General features: G+C 46.6%; 1 protein-coding gene across 1 annotated transcript in view; it reads right to left on the bottom strand.

Moving 5' to 3' along the window:
* The window catches only part of LOC132455906 (WD repeat-containing protein 70), a 43,602-nt gene extending 26,172 nt beyond the window's left edge, over window positions 1-17,430 (bottom strand). The window contains exons 1-10 of the mRNA XM_060049983.1: window positions 17,328-17,430; window positions 16,740-16,793; window positions 16,554-16,637; window positions 16,350-16,440; window positions 15,744-15,957; window positions 15,310-15,369; window positions 15,071-15,204; window positions 12,982-13,135; window positions 10,608-10,684; window positions 623-797 (exon numbers count right to left, since the gene is read on the bottom strand). Coding sequence (XP_059905966.1) covers window positions 623-797; window positions 10,608-10,684; window positions 12,982-13,135; window positions 15,071-15,204; window positions 15,310-15,369; window positions 15,744-15,957; window positions 16,350-16,440; window positions 16,554-16,637; window positions 16,740-16,793; window positions 17,328-17,352 — 1,068 coding nt within the window. The 5' untranslated portion in view covers window positions 17,353-17,430. The remainder of the gene's footprint in view (window positions 1-622; window positions 798-10,607; window positions 10,685-12,981; window positions 13,136-15,070; window positions 15,205-15,309; window positions 15,370-15,743; window positions 15,958-16,349; window positions 16,441-16,553; window positions 16,638-16,739; window positions 16,794-17,327) is intronic.
* Window positions 17,431-17,529: the final 99 nt, after the last annotated feature.

Here is a 17,529-nt window from a genome sequence, read left to right as displayed (position 1 = left end):
AAAGTTGAAGTCAAGTCATGCAGACTAATTGGCGTCCACAAAGCAGGCAGCAGTTCCAGGGCTTCAGGCAACGGTACCCATGAAAGAAAGTCAACCAGAAGAAAAGGCACAGTACTACTGTAGTACTGGGAAGGAGGTTAAGCATCCCAGTTTTCGTCTTCAGACTGACTGGTCTACTGTGCGTGATAGCATTCATCTATTTCAATGATTCAATATTTTCATTTGGGACTGCCGTCTCGATTTGCCCTTTTACAACGCAGCGTGTTGGCATTCCATTGCACCCATAACACAACAGATACCAGGGAACGGGCGTGGTTTAAATTAGGGCCATTTCCCAAACACAAGCATGACTCTCCCACCCATGGCTTTATTTAACAACATTCGTCCTGCTCTGTTGTCGTGACCTTTTCAACTTTGACCCCCATGCCCTGTGACCAGTTGACCCCATGTCGCTGCCGATCCCCCCCCTTCTCTCCCCCTCACACCCCACCCAGGGCCATAACACCACAGTCCAAGTTCCCATCCTGGTCTTCTCCTGTCTACTCTCCCCCCCTCCCCCCTGGCTGGGTTCTAATATGTGTAGCTGTGGGTGGGGTGGGAGAGGGGGGGTAAAAGTACTCACACTGAGGTTGCGGTCCCAGATCTGGATGCTGCCGTCCTGGCAGCCGGCGGCGATGAGCTTGCCGTCGCGGCTGTAGGCACAGCAGGTGGGCGTGACCTTTTTCCCCTGGAAGGTGCGGGGCTTGAACACCGACTTGTGCTTCTTGTCGTTGTTCACGTCCCACGTGCGCACCGTGCTGCAGAGAGAGAGAGCGAGAGACAGAGCGACAGACAGTCCGACAGAGAGAGAGAGAGAGAGACAGCGAGAGTAGAGAGACAGAGAGAAAGGGAAGGAGAGAGAGAGCGACAGACGGAGACAGATCGAGAGAGAGAAACAGAGGTTAGAGAACAATTACCACACGGAGCAAAAATTGACAAATTCACAAGAATGAAAAGGCATGGAAAGCACGTGTTTCTTTGTTCTTTTTGATGGAAGCCACAAAGGGCATCAGCACAACTCCACATTTGTCAGCATGTGCCGAGTTCTTCTGACGCGCCCGGCCTGTTCTCGGCCCCATTGACACAAACGTGAGCAGTTTACAAATCCCACTGGGGCTTACAGTGAGCCCCTGCAGGGGGAGTATGTGATGGACAACACACACACACACACACACACACACACACACACACACACACACACACACACACACACACACACACACACACACACACACACACACACACACACACACACACACACACACACACACACACACACACACACACGAAACTGAGTGAAGAGCAGATCAGGCTGCAAGCCCACGACTGCAGCTCCCAGGAAATCCTGATTCTCTTCCCTACATCTGCTCAACACATTAGCCACCCATACAACCAGGAAGCAAAAGGAATTAAAACCCAAAACATTCCTCATTTAAATGTGTGAGAGGGATTCAATAGGATGTTTTCTTTTTTGTGGCTGAAGCAAATGCTCGGTAATTTGGCGCAGATATAAAAATTGCTATGATGGCCGTGCGTTGACTTAACATTAACAGATTGTTAATACTTACATTCAGATGTTACAGTAATAACAATAACATATTTTCTCAATATATGAACAACAGCATGAAGCGTTACTACACACTGAACACTGGTAACCATCAACACTGCTCAATTATAAGTCTTGCATCAAACGAAACGAAAGCCGAAAAACCAAGTCATAAATTGGCCTGTCATCCCCACTTAGAATTCCTGGTCACAGACAATAAACAAAAGGACGTCTCTGGGAGAATAACAACAACAAACCCAGCCAACAGGAGTCTTACAGCCTAATACACAACTAATTTGTGTCGAGACGCCAGCGAGATGATTTAGATCAAACAAGGAAGAACACGCGACCTTTGAACACAACTTCCTGTCTGGAGGAGAGGAGGAAGGGGGAGGAAAGAGCAGGAGGGGGGAGAGTGGTGGGGCATTCTTACAGCCTCCTTTAACATCACTCGTCAATACACTTACCTAGCCATCCAGCCCTTCACCGGCTGTCTTCACGCTGCTAAAAACACAGAGAGAGCCCTCGGCTACGGGTGAGGAAGACGAGATAAAATATCGATAAGAGGGTTGTGGAAGGAGCGGGGGGAGACGGGGGACGGGGATAAACAATGTTACGAGAGGAAGCGCGGGGAAGAGTAAGAGAGCCCCCCCCCCCCCCCCCCCCCCCCCCGATACCGCCGGCCAGGGCTCTTCAGGACGTCCCGGGCCCTCGTCAAAACACACAGGGGTCAGCCGCCAGTGGTTTACACAAGAAGACGAGGCACACGTAAACATGCACGCACACACAGACCCACGCGCACACACACGCACACACACACACACACACACACACACACACACACACACACACGCACAGGATAGAGTGTGTCCAAGTGTGTGCATGAGCCGCTGGGTGCTTGAGTGAGCATGACCCGCGGGGTCGCGGGGGGTCAGCTCGGCAGCGTAAACACACAGACAGCCAGGGTCTGCTCACGGCTGGGCGGGGGTTACTCCTCTTCCTACGGAGCCGGGGACTGCCCCCCCCCCCCCTCTCCATCCCTTGCCCGCTAGCAGACCGAAACACTGGCGTGACCTTTGTTTGGATAAGTCGACAAAACGACACGAATGCCAATAGTGTACTGGCTTGGATGTGTTCTTTTATTTTGGTCTTAGGTTAAGTTAAATATAGATTCAAAGGCTGAAAAAACGAAAACGGCGTGGCAAGGGTGTGGAAATGGTGGTCTAGGATGCTGTTAAAAAAAAACAGCTTTAATAATGAACTGCCCTTGGCTTACCGGGTACAGCGCATACCATGTAGGCTCAGTCCTGAAGGCAGCGACCCGGGTTTGGATCCTGGCCGTGGTCATTTGCTGCATGTCCTCCCCTCTATCTACCATACCTCACTCTCTGTCTCACAAAAAAAAAATGTATGAACTAATCCCTCGACCGTCCCGCATCAGTGCCACCGAATCAGTCTTCCTCCTAGACCGCTTCTACCTGCGTTGCTACGAGGCCGAACCCGCCATTGTTTCCCTCAGAGATACATCAGGAGAAGCAAAGATGTGCAAACCAGCCTGTGTTTACGTGACGGTGCCCGACGGAGTGTGTCTGCGACCAGGGAAGTGGGAAGGGGTGGGTGGGTGGAGGCGGAGGGGGGGGGATGTGGGTGTGTTGGGAGGGCCGGAGGGGAGAGGTCGGTTCCATCCGCCACGTGCGGCATGACGGATGGCTCCACCTGCTGCCCGCCGCAGACTCTCTCTGGCGTGTTTACAGAGGAGGGCGGGCGTCCGTCACGACAATAAGACAACATAACCTTTCACGTCGCCGCCCGGAATGCAATCTATCGTCCATCTCTTTCCAAAACATGGAACTGCTGGCTGACAGGGGGGGGGGGGGGGAGAAGAGAGAGAGAGAGAGAGAGAGAGAGACAGAGGGGGGTAGAGAGAAAGAGAGAAAGAGAGAGAGGGTAGAGAGAGAGAGAGAGAGAGAGAGAGAGAGAGAGAGAGAGAGAGAGAGAGAGAGAGAGAGAGAGAGAGGGGTAGAGAGAGAGAGAGAGAGAGAGATAGAGAGATAGAGAGGTAGAGAGAGAGAGAGAGAGAGAGAGAGAGACTCGTGCTGCCGCCTCACCTGTCAAGGGTCCAGGCGCAGGGAAAGGGCAGGAGAAAGAGCATCCGCTGGTTAAACTGATCAGCCTGCATGGGATCGAACCCGGGGAATCGAATCAGCGTACGGAAATAATGATCGCCGGACGAGGAGAAGCGACCTTATGCGAAAACCTTCAGATAATTGAACCTTCGGATGATTTCATTCGTGTCCAACAAACCCGAGAAGAAAAAACAAAGCGGCATTCGACAGGAGGCGGTCGAGTTGTAAACGTGACACAAAACCCCCCCAGAGTCGTGCATTCCTTCACCGTCATTCGCCGTTCTTACGGGGTGACAAGGCGTTCACACACACAGCGCGGGGACGAATCAAAACATTTGGGCCAATCAGGGACTATTTACTCAGCCTCTTTCCCCCCCCTGGTCCCTCTTGTTTTCCCCTCCGTCAGCACCACCCTTTTCCTCCTCCGCTGCACATGCTTAAGAACCGAGGTGGGAATGTGGCAGAAGGCGAGGCCCATACAGCCTAGTCGACCATGCACTCTTTTTACGAGGTAGCAGGGCCGTTCACACATCAACCGAGGGAAGGGGGAGAGGGGCCCCCCGTTCCGACACAGATTCTATCAGCGCACTAGGGCAATAGGTCTGGTGTTTTTGGTGGTGCTGGTGGTGGCTTTGACCACCCTGAGATGGAGGGATAAGGTGGAGGAAAACCACTAATAAACAAGAGGATAATCAAGACTTTGGGGGTTTTGTACAAGGGTTTTATAACGCCTCTTATCAGCAAGGTAACTGATGTAGCAGGGGAGAGATAAAAAGGAGATAAAGCTGTCAAAAGGAGAGGAGTGGAAGACGTTGAGCAAAAGAGAGAGAATCACTGCAGTCCAAGCATGTTGAGGTATTCAGACACTAACAAACAGACATTGTTGTTATTTGTGGTACCAAGTCGAAAGCGGAAAACATGTTGAAAAGAGCTCAGTAAATCGCTTGGCTATAAAAAAACAGGCCAGGACACTAATTTTACGATTACTACTATTACCAGTGGTTGTTTCATTGGGCGATGAAACGACCACATCGATTGCCAGACTCCTGGATTCAGTGCCATATACTTTGCTAGCATCATTATCCAGACAATCCCAATGAGAGCAGGGCAGAGTGCCTTGTTGACTTACTGGATTCAAAAGATGACTTCAACATTCATACTACCATTTAAGGGCATCCATGAGCGAAAAAGTACACAAACACATTGATTTAGTTGGTCTTTGTTAGTCTACTTTGCCAAACTGGTCGCGTTATACATTCACATTCCAATATAATGGATCATACGTAACTTAAAAGCTATTTTATTTTACACAAGATTGTTTTTTTTATAGCCAATAAAAATGGGTGTGTGTTATAAATTGTGAGTTTCATAAAAAAATAAAAGCTAGGTTGATTTACCTAAGCAATAGGCATATCAATGTATTGTAAATACATGTTCATGTGATTGATTGACCAAACGTTTTCGATTTGAATTGTTTGATCTTAAGTATGATGGAGAATTGGTCACATGCTTCAGTAAACTACAGATAGTAGAGGCTAGATCACTTTTTGGATACCACAAATCATAAAGAATTGTTCAAAAGTAAAAAATGTTTAGAATAGACCCTAAAGAATTCCGTAAAATCGCAGTCCATTATAGTGTCAATGACACTATGAACAATGAAGGTCAAGTTAAAAACACAAATTGTATTAATATAAATGAGAGATTACCGCATAAGTGGCGCCCCCTATTGAGAGACCAGCTTTAGCAGTTCCTTCAAAAGGATGCTCTCCATAGAGACACACATCGAAGACAAAGGACTCAAGTGGCTCTCAGGAAAAATTCCCTACGTGTTGAAAACAAAAATGAACTGCACGGGTTACTAATGCTGCTCTGAAACTAAAACATATCTGCAGTGTCACCGGAGACGGTACGAATAAGAGGCCAAATCCTCCACTTTCAATCAGGGTCTGTGCATTCTTGGTATGGACACGGACCGCCTGCACTGTAAGGGGAAGAGAGCGGCTCAAGACTCTATGGACTGTGGCTGAACCGCGGACAACGTGTCCATCCGTGAACACGGCGCCTCGGCATGTTCCCTGAGAACGTCGTTCACCTCGCCTGCGTGATCTCCGAGTTTATCATCACTCAGATCATCCCCAACCAGAGCGGCGCTTCAGCAGGATTTGCGTTTTTTCCTTTCCTCTTTTAAAAGAAAACGAGGGCAGCAGCAGCAGCAGCAAGCTCAGGGTTCCAAGATTGTTTTTTGTATGGGCATCGGGTTACTATTTTGACAGATGAATGTGCCATAAAAGATCAAACGGGAGACGGGAGAGAGAAACGAGAAGGCGGGAGACACGGGATTGATTTACAAGGACGGCGGGACACTGAACACTGGCTTCTGCTGTAAATCCCAAACCAGAATTGAGGATGAAGACCAGAATGAACAGAATGTATCTTTCCGATGACCGTGCCAGTATTCCTAGGGGACTTTTTATCTTTTTGTTCTCAAAATGTTGGATGGGGGGGGGGGGGGGGGTCATGGAGTTGTGTACATTTACCTCCAGGTTAGAAAAGCCTCAGGGCGTTATGCAGAGTTATAACGGTGCAGAAGCCGACTTTAAATAGAAACAGTGAGAAGTTTTGCGGTTTCCAGCTCGAAAGACATATGGAATATTAACAATAATAGTACGAGTGAGGCTCAATGTCTGTACCATATTGGCTCAGTTGGCGGTGACCCGGGTTCGAATCCTGCCCGCGGTCCTTTGCTGCATGTCCCTATCTTGCATACCTTCCTCTCTATCTCACTAAAGCATAAAAAATATGCCGTGACGCTTTTAGACCGAGGTAAACAGTCACTTTTGAACCTCAAAGTGTAAAAATGGGTTTACAGAGCAGCAGAAGGAGTGCCCTGATGCGGGCCTCCGGGTGCTAGCTGCGCTCCAGCTATAGCGCTAGCCCCAGCTGCAGCCCTGACATCAGGCCAACACAGAGGGAATCCCTGGCATCCAGGCCTCCTGGAACACATTCCTTACAATGTGTGTGTGTGTGTGTGTGTGTGTGTGTGTGTGTGTGTGTGTGTGTGTGTGTGTGTGTGTGTGTGTGTGTGTGTGTGTGTGTGTGTGTGTGTCTTGGGACGTCTTCACCCCGTTGAGTTAAAACCAGGGGGGTCAGGAGCAGTGACATGTGGAGCCATTCCTAATGCCGCCACATGCCTTTTGGGAACGTCAACCTCAGCACTGGGAACGCCACCCCATCAATCCCAGCAGCCTTTCAGATCGAGGCAGACATATATTTTTCAAGATCTTGGTTTGTTTCCAGTCATCTGGAAAAATATCGATATTATTTCGGTTTGTTTACAAATCGCTGCGCTTTCTAATTCAAGCCGCTGAAGAAAATAAGGGAAAAAGAAAAGCCCTCTGTTTTTTTGACGTTTACTCCCATCTTAGATTTGGCCGGGAATATTCGGTCTGGGCCAGGGCCCAGGATAAACTGCCGACACCCCGAGAGAAATTTAATTTGCAGCCTGGGGACATAATTTATCCTTCAAACAGGTGTTCATTCTTTCAGCGAGGAATTGCCCCGAGTGGCTCCCCCTCTTATATCTCTCTTCAGCCGATCTCGACGGGAACAGGCGTAAATAACACGGTCACGGACGTAAACGTACCAGAAACCATAATGTCACAGTCGAGACTCGCGGACCCACAGGGGGGTTATTCGTCCCAGATGAAGCGTTACGAAAAAGTTTCAACAACGTTCTCAAGACGAAAACATCCTTGGCGGAACCCCCTTCGCACTATAAATCACTGGCCTCCATCCAGAGTTCAGGGACGAATCCCACTGTGGCCCTATTAACACATTCTATCAGGAAACCGTCAAGGGGAGAAAGAAAAAGAGAGCGAGAGAGAGAGTTCTCCACGCTGAAAGGGCGAGTGTGTGTGTGGAAGCGCGCCGATGAATGAGATTCCACGCGAGCACTGATGGATCTGAATAAGAAGGACGCATGGCGGTTCACTGCTCGCGTTTAATAAGCCATTCAGCCCGACACAATGCGGGACCTCGCTCAATGGACTCCCCGGGAGAAGGAGTACCTGGCTCTCTTGTTCTTCATTGGATACATCAGACCGGTACCGGGCAGCCCACGGCACCGCCGGTGCATTGTGGGGGGGGGGAACACTGAGGCACCAGCGCCTCAAGGCCGGGGCCGGGGTCATTACAAACACAGCGACGGCGCAGGTGGGGCCGGGAGAGTCTTGGGTGGTGTGGAGGAGGGTGGAGCGGACAGAAGAGATTCAAAGACCTCCTTTACAATGAGCAGACGGCTCGCTATGGAGGGATCAAAGCCCCGTTTGTCCATCCACGACTGCCGGTGTGTCATAGACGGGGAACCCCGTGTCCAACCGCGAGCTCATTCAGGTTATCCGCTTTCTAGAGGGTGATTCATAGCTACAGAGCGGTTAAGGGGAATAGGTATTTATATTACACCCGGCCGGCTTTTCCATCGAGTACAATGCGTAGAAGATAGAATATCAGATGAACACACTGGCCTTTGATATAATCTCTTACACGACCAGGAAAATACGTGTATATCCACCAGTATCCTTGAATCAAACTACGACCGCTCCAAAAGACCTCCACCTTCCCCTCGGAACATCAACATACATCCAGGAATTTCACGGACAAGCCTCACAAGGAATCCGACAGCCAGCCAATGAGGAATTGAACGGCGATGCACTCATCGCCGGCACACTGAGACCTCTCTGTCATCACCTCAGTTTCCCAAATCCTTAGGCACCCCTCCACCCCAGACTACCTGGCCTCCCACCGTCAGCGGCCTACACACTGTCCACATGTATCTCTCTCTCTCTCTCTCTCTCTCTCTCTCTCTCTCTCTCTCTCTCTCTCTCTCTCTCTCTCTCTCTCTCTCTCTCTCTCTCTCTCTCTCTCTCTCTCTCTCTCTCTCTCTCTCTCTCTCTCTCTCTCTCTCTCTCTCTCTCTCTCTCTCTCTCTCGGGAACGTCCAGCCTTAACGTGCCAGGGGGAAGAGTTCCAGAAAAAAGCCTGGGTAGGAGCTAAATAAACCAGCCTCCACATCTGGGAGGGCCGGAGCTCTGCTGGTAAACAGCCCAGCGCCGCGGCCCTCCCCCTGGACGAGAGAGAGGGGCCGGGCCTTCGGGGGTTTGGCTTTATACAAGCTGCTGATAGCCCCGGGATTCAGGGCTTCTCCCCGAGAGTCTTAACGTACACGTTGGAGGCCAACATGTGCGTAAGCAGGCACACATGTGAAAGCAAATATACACACACACACACACACATGTGTATAAACACTAAGAAGTGCCTTACCACATGCTAACTCACGGTCCAACTTTGACAACTGGGTACTACGCCCTTGATTTCTGTTTGTTTGCGCTGCTTGAATGGGAACACAAAAGTAAGGAGTGTGTTACCGGATGCACGGCAGATTTTGATGGGTGGTTGAATGCAGGGATGGTTTAATTATAGAAGGATATTTTTAGGTAGGGCTCTTTGTTTAAAAACCCATGGGAAAATGAATAGAAAGAGAGCCTCAAGACAAAGCGAAGGCAGTGATTGCCGCGCTCTTGGATAAGTTACATCAATATTAGTACTCACAGGTTTACTGCTGCTATTCGTACATGAACACAGATGAATCTAACAGAGGGAACAAAGTCTCCTCCGAGACACTATTTATATGGCTTTTTTTCTGCATTCAGATCATTTAGTTTTGACAGATGGGGTGGGCTGATAGATGAGAGCTTCCTGCTCAACATTTTCATTGGCTATTGCATTTTGAGGAACTGTTTTGATTGGCTGAAAACACAATAAAGCAAATTGGAAACAGTAAAAGGCCCGAAGAAGGCACTACTACGGGGGCCAACAGAGGCGGGTTCTAGTGATCACCATGATGTGTTTTGGTTCACAAACATACGGGATTAAACGGCCAAACTTCAAACGGACATAAATGTAAAACACAACATACAAAGAATGTTTTTAATTGCACGCCAGTATATAATACTTGCCAGTATTTTGGGGATGTACTTTCACTTCAATATTATCGGATCCAATACTGTGGATTTCCCTGGTTGAGGCATTTGACTACCAGGTCTAATTTCAGATTTCATTAAGTGAAAAATAAAATACACAGGGAAGAACCAGCATACGTATAAGCCAACCAAAACATACTAGAACCAAAAATATCAAAGATGATCCAGATGTATGCACTATTAATTCAAACCAAGGTCTCACAGTTTGATAAAGGTCTACATATCTCCTGTCCACAGTACACTGCTGGATTGAGAAACGCGGTGCTCTGCAGATGCAATACACTGGTGCAGAGGACTCCCTGCTGGCGACTGTGGGCAAGAGTTGTTAGTAACGACACTCAGTCTCTGACATGCCACACAGAAACTTGGGCTGAAGGACGGGAACGACCGCAACTCGAGATTCAATCTATGGGAATCACTAAAGAAAATGGCATGCGCCAAATATTGTGTAAAATGATATAGGAATAAATCCGGGGGGAGGGGGGGGGGAATTCAGCGCTCACTGCTACTGCTAGCATCCTCAGCCTCTCTGATCTCACTTTGATTTCCACAGGTGAAATACAATACAATCTCCAGATGGATCTTGTATTTGAAAGTTTTTAGTATTTCATGTTTATATCTAGTGGACTGCTTTATACAGATTATTTATTTATTTTTATTTCGTGAATTCCTTATTTATATTTTGTGTATTCAAAAAGAAAAAAATATTATAGTGCATATACTTTATATTATCAGAGAAATATTGCATTCCAAATGAATGGTTTCATTTGGAAAACGGTTTCACTTGTAACACTTTGACAGATGTGTGACACCCCCGTTAGACAGCAGTAAGATAAGGACTTAAAGTAAAACTCACCCATCATTGGAGCAGGTCATGAACTCCTCCTTGATCTTGGGGTGCCAACAGCCACTATTCAACATGGCGGTGTGACCCTGGGGAAGACAAAAGTCAGCCAAGTTAGGTGACTGTCAAACCCGCTGACAACCTTTCATCAAGACGGGCGTTTGGGCACTTTTTGTATGCATCGATAGGACGGGTTGAAGACGGCGAGACTTATACCGGGCCATAATCTTAAAGGTACCCTGTGTGGGGGAATGGAGGTAAGACGCACTGCCGTAAAATAGGAAGAAATTCAAGCTATATTAACACAAATACAAACCTGACTCTTTTGGTGTACATTGCACTCCCAAAAGATGCCCTCAAAACAAAAAGGAGGAAAAAATAGACTTGTCTATCGGAGAAACCGCAATCAATGATAGCTGAATAAATACAAAATATATAAAATATGGAAAATAACAATGTTATGGCAATATAATATGTGCAGAATAATATTTCAAAGGGAGAATTTGGACAGATCAAGATGTTATATCTCATAGATAAGATAAACCTTTATTAATTCCCGGAAGGAAATTCAGGTTTCATAGCAGCAACAGCAATGATATGAATCACAGGGGAGATACAAGGTAGGAGTACGAGAACAGAACACAACCAAGATAATAAGGAAAAGCACATAAATAAGGATACAAATGTAGACTCAGTGAAGCACTGAGCAGCTGGCCCTAGAAATCTGCACCGGATCTCTCAAAGAGTGAACACATGTACTGTCTGTCACTTATCTATGTACATATGTCCAATCAATAAATAGTCTCCGTCTATCAATCTCTTGTCCATCATTAGATATAAATGTACATTTCCGAATGTGAACGAACACATGAATGAATAAATAATAAATAAATGAGTCCCTATAGGGCTCCAGAGCAGAGGGTCCATGGTAATAATAGGAAAGTGCCGGTCTTGGGGCCTGCGTCCAAAAAATAAAAACCTCATCATAAAAAAATGAATAATTAGGGCAATGTCCCGTGGAGGAATGTGACTATCCGCTAATATTACCCACGGGAGATTCATCACTGTCAGAGAATCCACTCAGAACGCAAGCTTTTCTCTCTACTTAGGAGGTGAGAGAACACAGCGTGCCGTCCAGGAACCTGACACGCTATTGGCTGACAGCGGGGGGCCGACACGGATCGTGAAACCGACCAAATCACATCGGAATGGATTGATCGGTAACGCGTATCTGTCAGGTGCTCTTCAGCGTTGTGCTTTCAGGGAGGGCCGCTCTCCTGATCCCCGAGGTCGACGCTCGGTCGGGGTTTGTTTGTTTCGCGGTAAAGGCAACAAGCGACACACGTTGTAAACTTAAACAGCGGTACCATGAGTGAATTACCCCCGCGCGGATGCCAACAAGCACAGACACAAGTTGAACTGAGTCGAAGTGATGAAAGCTATTGGTTAATGAAGGTGCATCTGACTCTCTTTCAGGGCCAACGGATCAAATTGCCATTGACTAAAAGGAACCAGATTGTACAGCAACAACAGAGAAAGGGGCCACCCAGTCGCAATAACAAGAATCCTCTCCAGTTAAGAACGTTTTATATTAGCGATAAAGACTTTCGCAGACCCAATTGTGTACAGTCATGCTTCTGATTTGTGAAAATCCCCCAAAATAGTGTTTGAATAAAAACAATGAGGACAATGCATATGGTATTCATATTCACCATGCAGTATTATGCTGCGGATGTGCAGGGGTGCGTAGCAATATCTGTCCACTATATATAAGGAAGATGCAAGCAATCATCAAGCGAATAGTGTACGTGCAACATTGTGTTTCCCTTAGACTGAACACACTACATCTGCTGGATGTTTGAACAGGAATGTGGGAGAGGAACTCACAGTCACAGTCTGCGAACAGCCTGACTGCACGTCCAGAGGACGGTCACTGACCACCAATGTGGCTTCCCCAAACACAGCCCCGCGCTGGGTGCAGGTGCTGCTCCACTGACCGGTGTTCCCCACCTAATGCCAGCTGGGCATCACTTTAGGAGGAAGACCCACAGGGGTCCTTAAAGCTGGGGCATGCAATTTATTTGAATACATTTCTTTGAAATTCGCTTCACATCCCAAACCGCAATCAATCAATCGAATGCTCAGACAAAAAACTGTGGCCGTCACAGGCCTGTAACAAGCTGACCAATAGTTTCATTTCGGCCCGAACAAAATGATTGGCACGCCTATCTCTCTGTCTACCTACCTACACTGCTACCTGCCCACACGCTCTCATTGCTCGTGACCGAAGCATTCCACAAGGCGAGAGGAATGGTTGACGCCACGGACACCACATCCATGTTTCATACCTTCTATGGTGCTGTGTGAACAAGCTACCATTGCGTACCTTGGTGTTGACCATGTCCACGATGTACTGATCTCCTTTGGGGCACTCCATCACGTTGAAGCCATCGCGGTCAAGGATCTTGGCCTGGGCGTTGCCAGAGACCACCAGCAGCATGTCGCCTGTGATGCTGTACTGCAGGGTCTTGATCGAGTGGCTGTGGAGGAGGGAGAGGAGGTGAAGACGAGACATGGATAAAAGGAAGGGATGCTTTCACGGTCCACTGCTGCCGCCTGTCTGCTATCGTCTTGGATACAGTGAGTTGGGCGTAAGGACCAGAGCTACTCAAACTGTTTGGTTGATAGGATGATTTGATTTATGTATGCATATATATATATGTTTATTGGAAGGCTGTGTATGCTGTACAGAGTTAATTCCTCGGCAGCATGTATCAATGTACTATAATGTCTGATGAAATAACGTGTGCATCAGTCACTTCCTGCATGTATCGAAACAAAAGAAACGTATAGAAAGCATGTCCTTCCATGCATTGAACTGAGGCCTATCAGATCGATGGCCTGATCTACGTGTTTACACTTTATAATTTAAAAACAGATAATCATTGCTCATGCTCCACCATAACCATTCACTTCATTAGCCATTTCACGAACACCAAGAAACATGAATCAATGAATGAATTACTGAAAACGAAGCCGGTCATTGGAGACTTTCCATTATAAACGACATAGCTTCAGATGACGACACAGCTTCGGTAGAACACACAGCAGCTTCTGAGTACTTGGGTCATGGTCAAGTGTGTTGTCATGGACATGAATGGGGCCCACTTTACCACAGTATGGCTGGCAAATGAGGTCAATACGAAAAATTGCATTAACACAGCAGGAGGTAGGCAGGGCAATCGTGTTTCTGTACGTCGAGCAGCAAAACATCCATTGTTCGGATTCAATCAGGACGCTGCCCTTTTGTGCCATTTCGTATATATTTGAGGGGGGTTGGGGGGCATCGCTGAAGGCGAGGGGGTCCTTATAGTTTCAGTTGGGACATGTCCTCCTCTGAGGAGGACAGACCCCTCGTGGTCACTGAGGTGGAAAAAGGAAAATAGACAAGGAGGCAACCCCAAAGTACGACGTTGTAACCACGGCCCCGGCACGCCAGTGACCGTACCGGGCTAATGGACTGGCCCCTGCAATCACATTTAATGTGCCATGCGGCTCTGTAAACACGGGGGAGAACGGCTCTCCGGCACAGCCCATTGGCAGCCGAAACCGCGAGAAGGAGAACTCCAGTCTCTGATGAGGACTTCCGTGACGGCACAATAAACATTAACAAGGCATACAAACACACCAGCACGTTTGATTGGTTTGAATGAAAAAATAAAAGGCTCTTCCAGGATTCTGCACAACAATGCTAAATGAAGCGGTGTGTGTGTGTGTGTGTGTGTGTGTGTGTGTGTGTGTGTGTGTGTGTGTGTGTGTGTGTGTGTGTGTGTGTGTGTGTGTGTGTGTGTGTGTGTGTGTGTATCTGCCCATAGACACATCTGAAAGTGGATGCCAACAGCTCAGCTCAGCCAGACAGCATAATTTCCTCATATATTGTAATCCATCATAATGAGCTGGCCAGATTCTACACGTCATTGCCTGATACGCTGGAACATGTTGTACGGCTAAATACTAGCTAGTGTTCTGAGACTTTACCTTGGCTGCATGTGAACTGTGTATTGGATCATTTATGATTAAGAACTGGTTATGATTATGTCCCTCAATTAAGATGACTGTCTGGCTGTTGTGAAGGTCCATCCGTCACAAGTTTCTATTCAGGATTTGCTTTTGTTTAAAAAGCGCTTTCAAACATGGTTCAAGTAATTTTATCTTTATTTTCTGTGCTATTGATGAGTTCTTAGAGAGTATTTGGTTCCATGAAATGTCCCATAGCCAATCACATTTACCACATATCATGGCTGCTACCTAGTGGACAACCCCATTACATGCGGGTGTGTAGTGTGAATGTAGAGTGGAACCATTTTTCAAAAAGGGCAAAAATGCTCAGTGAACTTAAAGAGAGTGAGCAACTACTACAATTTGTACATCTGGTGTAAAAGGTGCATCATGTGATCGGACGGAATGGGACTAACCATTCACAGGGCTGCAGGGATCTGAAAGCCTGCAACGACGTGTCCATTCCCGCAAAGTCCCAGAAGCGTACGTCGTAGTCGAATCCCCCGGTAACCAGGCGGGCTCCGGAGGGGTCCAAAGCCAGCGCTGAGACCTGGGAGGACAACACACTCATTCGGCTGGCTACAGACTAGAGAGCATACATGAAGGTTTCAAATACTGGACAATAAGAATGCAGCAAATGTACTGCGACGCTTACCGTTTTCGCGCCATGCTGCATGGTGATTTCATGGGTGTCTGGAATCTTCTTCACTGGATTCTATGAAATAAGCGTACACACATATATACATGACTCCAATAACACAAACATAATAATGCATAATGTAACCAGATGCGAGCCGTCCCGCCTTACACAGGTGTTGAGAAAATTGTAATGTTAAAGAAATGGGGTATAAGTAATCATTTCTTTTTTTATTAAGACAGTAATCATTTGTCTGTAAAACCAGCGATCATATTTTCCTTTGTCGCCATCTAGTGGACAGAGTTAAACTCCTTATTATTACCACCTTGATATAAAGAAACGTTTTTACCTTAAGTTCAGAACTGAATATATACTGAATATATACTGAAGACAGTAAACTATCTCATGCAAAATCAAAGGGGGAGCCATCGCTGACATGCTAAATAACTTACATCATCCTCATCTTCTCCCGGCTCGTCATCATCATCATCGTCATCGTCTTCGTCCTCCTGAGCCGTACTTCCTGTGTAACCTGGGGGTAGCGGCGGCCCCACCATCTCCTCGTCATCCTCCTGGTCCTCTTCCTGCGGGGGCGGAACCGGGGGTCCGATGAGCTCTGAGTCACTGTCTGAATCACTGTCACTGCTGCTCTTGCTTTGCTGTTTCCTGTGCAGAAAAAGATGTTCAAATAAAATGTAAACATAAATAATAATAATAATAATAATACATTTAATTTAGAGGCGCCTTTCAAGACACCCAAGGTCACCTTACAGAGCATATAGTCATCATTCAAAACTATGTAAAACAGACTAGGAATAAAAGGAAAACAGAGGTTAAACATGAAGAATAATAATAATTAATAACACTCAAAGACGCCTAAAGTGAAGGGGGGACCTCACTAACCACCACCAATATGTAGCACCCACTTGGGTGATGCACTCTTACGAAATAGTCTCACATGATACACGTGTCGAACCACAGTCCTTAGGCCTCTTTCACTAGGGTCCACAAAAAGTTAAGCTTACAATGAAAATGGATGAAATCTGATCAGTGTTTACTTGGGTTTTGCAGGTCCTGCAGGTTTCTTTAAATGGGCTACAGGCTTCTTGGACTGAGAGCTCGACGCTCCGTCCTCTTTCTGTCGTCCTTCTATGAGGGCAAAGATGATGGTGAGGGAGAGACATAGAGTTTAGGTATATTTAAGAGGTATGTAGTAGTATACTTGTGTATGTAGATATATTCTTCTTGACATTGTAACTCACCTAATACATGCTGACTCCTTTCAATGGCGGTTCTTCGAGTCGTTTCGAAAATGGCATCCAGGTCAAATGTGCGAGCCTTCTTACCTGAAGAAGTACCAGTAAGTTAGTCTTACTCTTTTGTGCGGTCTGAAATGTATTATTATAATATATAGGTATTTTGTGTAAAGAATATCAATCACGACATACCGAAGCCCGAGAATCCCATGACGGAGGCCATTTCTCCATCATTATCCATAGTGTCTAGAAGAAAAGATAAGTTGCCATGAAGTCTCTCAGGGCAAATGTCCATATCATCCTATATTCTTATTCAACACATTCTTAGTTCGAAAGACAAAGGCCAAGAAAAACGGTGATGTTAATTTGCTTCCTTCAAGCAGACAGAGGCTGTTTTGCATGCTATGCATATCTGTGGAATAGTCCTTGGAAATATATGTTATGAAATGAGATTCACTTAGTTGACTGCAAAATTGTAGCCAAGCACTTGTTTTCATATTAAAACATTGTCGTCAAGTTACTATTTAACTATAATCGGTTGAATACGCATCATTTAGTAGAGTATATGTCAACTTATTGTAAATTAATATGTATTGCTATTCCTGCATGGAGACAAAACAGCAACACAGCGAACCTTAATAACAGGCAAGATGAGACATTTTAACATTTTAGCCAGATGGTTAATTGCGTTAAGATGTCCAGGTCGTTTAGAACCCAAAACGTGAGTCTCATAATACGTAAAAGACTTAATTTAAACCAAGAAATGTAAAACCGCGGTACCTTCTTCTATTTTGTTAGGGTCCATGTTGATGTTTGCAAGGCAGTCTTCAGCCCGGAAGTAATGCTACATCGAGGCTGTGTCCCAAATTTTAATGTCCGTCCTACAAACTCGATACGTAGGAAGGTTCCTTAGCACGGACTTTCGTATGCATAGGGGTCGCAGAAAAAGCTTACCAGTTCCTTTATTTCCGAAACTAAGAAT

The sequence above is a fragment of the Gadus macrocephalus genome, chromosome 4, assembly GCF_031168955.1.
Source record: "Gadus macrocephalus chromosome 4, ASM3116895v1".
Taxonomy (NCBI): domain Eukaryota; kingdom Metazoa; phylum Chordata; class Actinopteri; order Gadiformes; family Gadidae; genus Gadus; species Gadus macrocephalus.
Note: the sequence above shows the minus strand (reverse complement) of the source record. Positions and strands in the feature narration are given on the sequence as shown.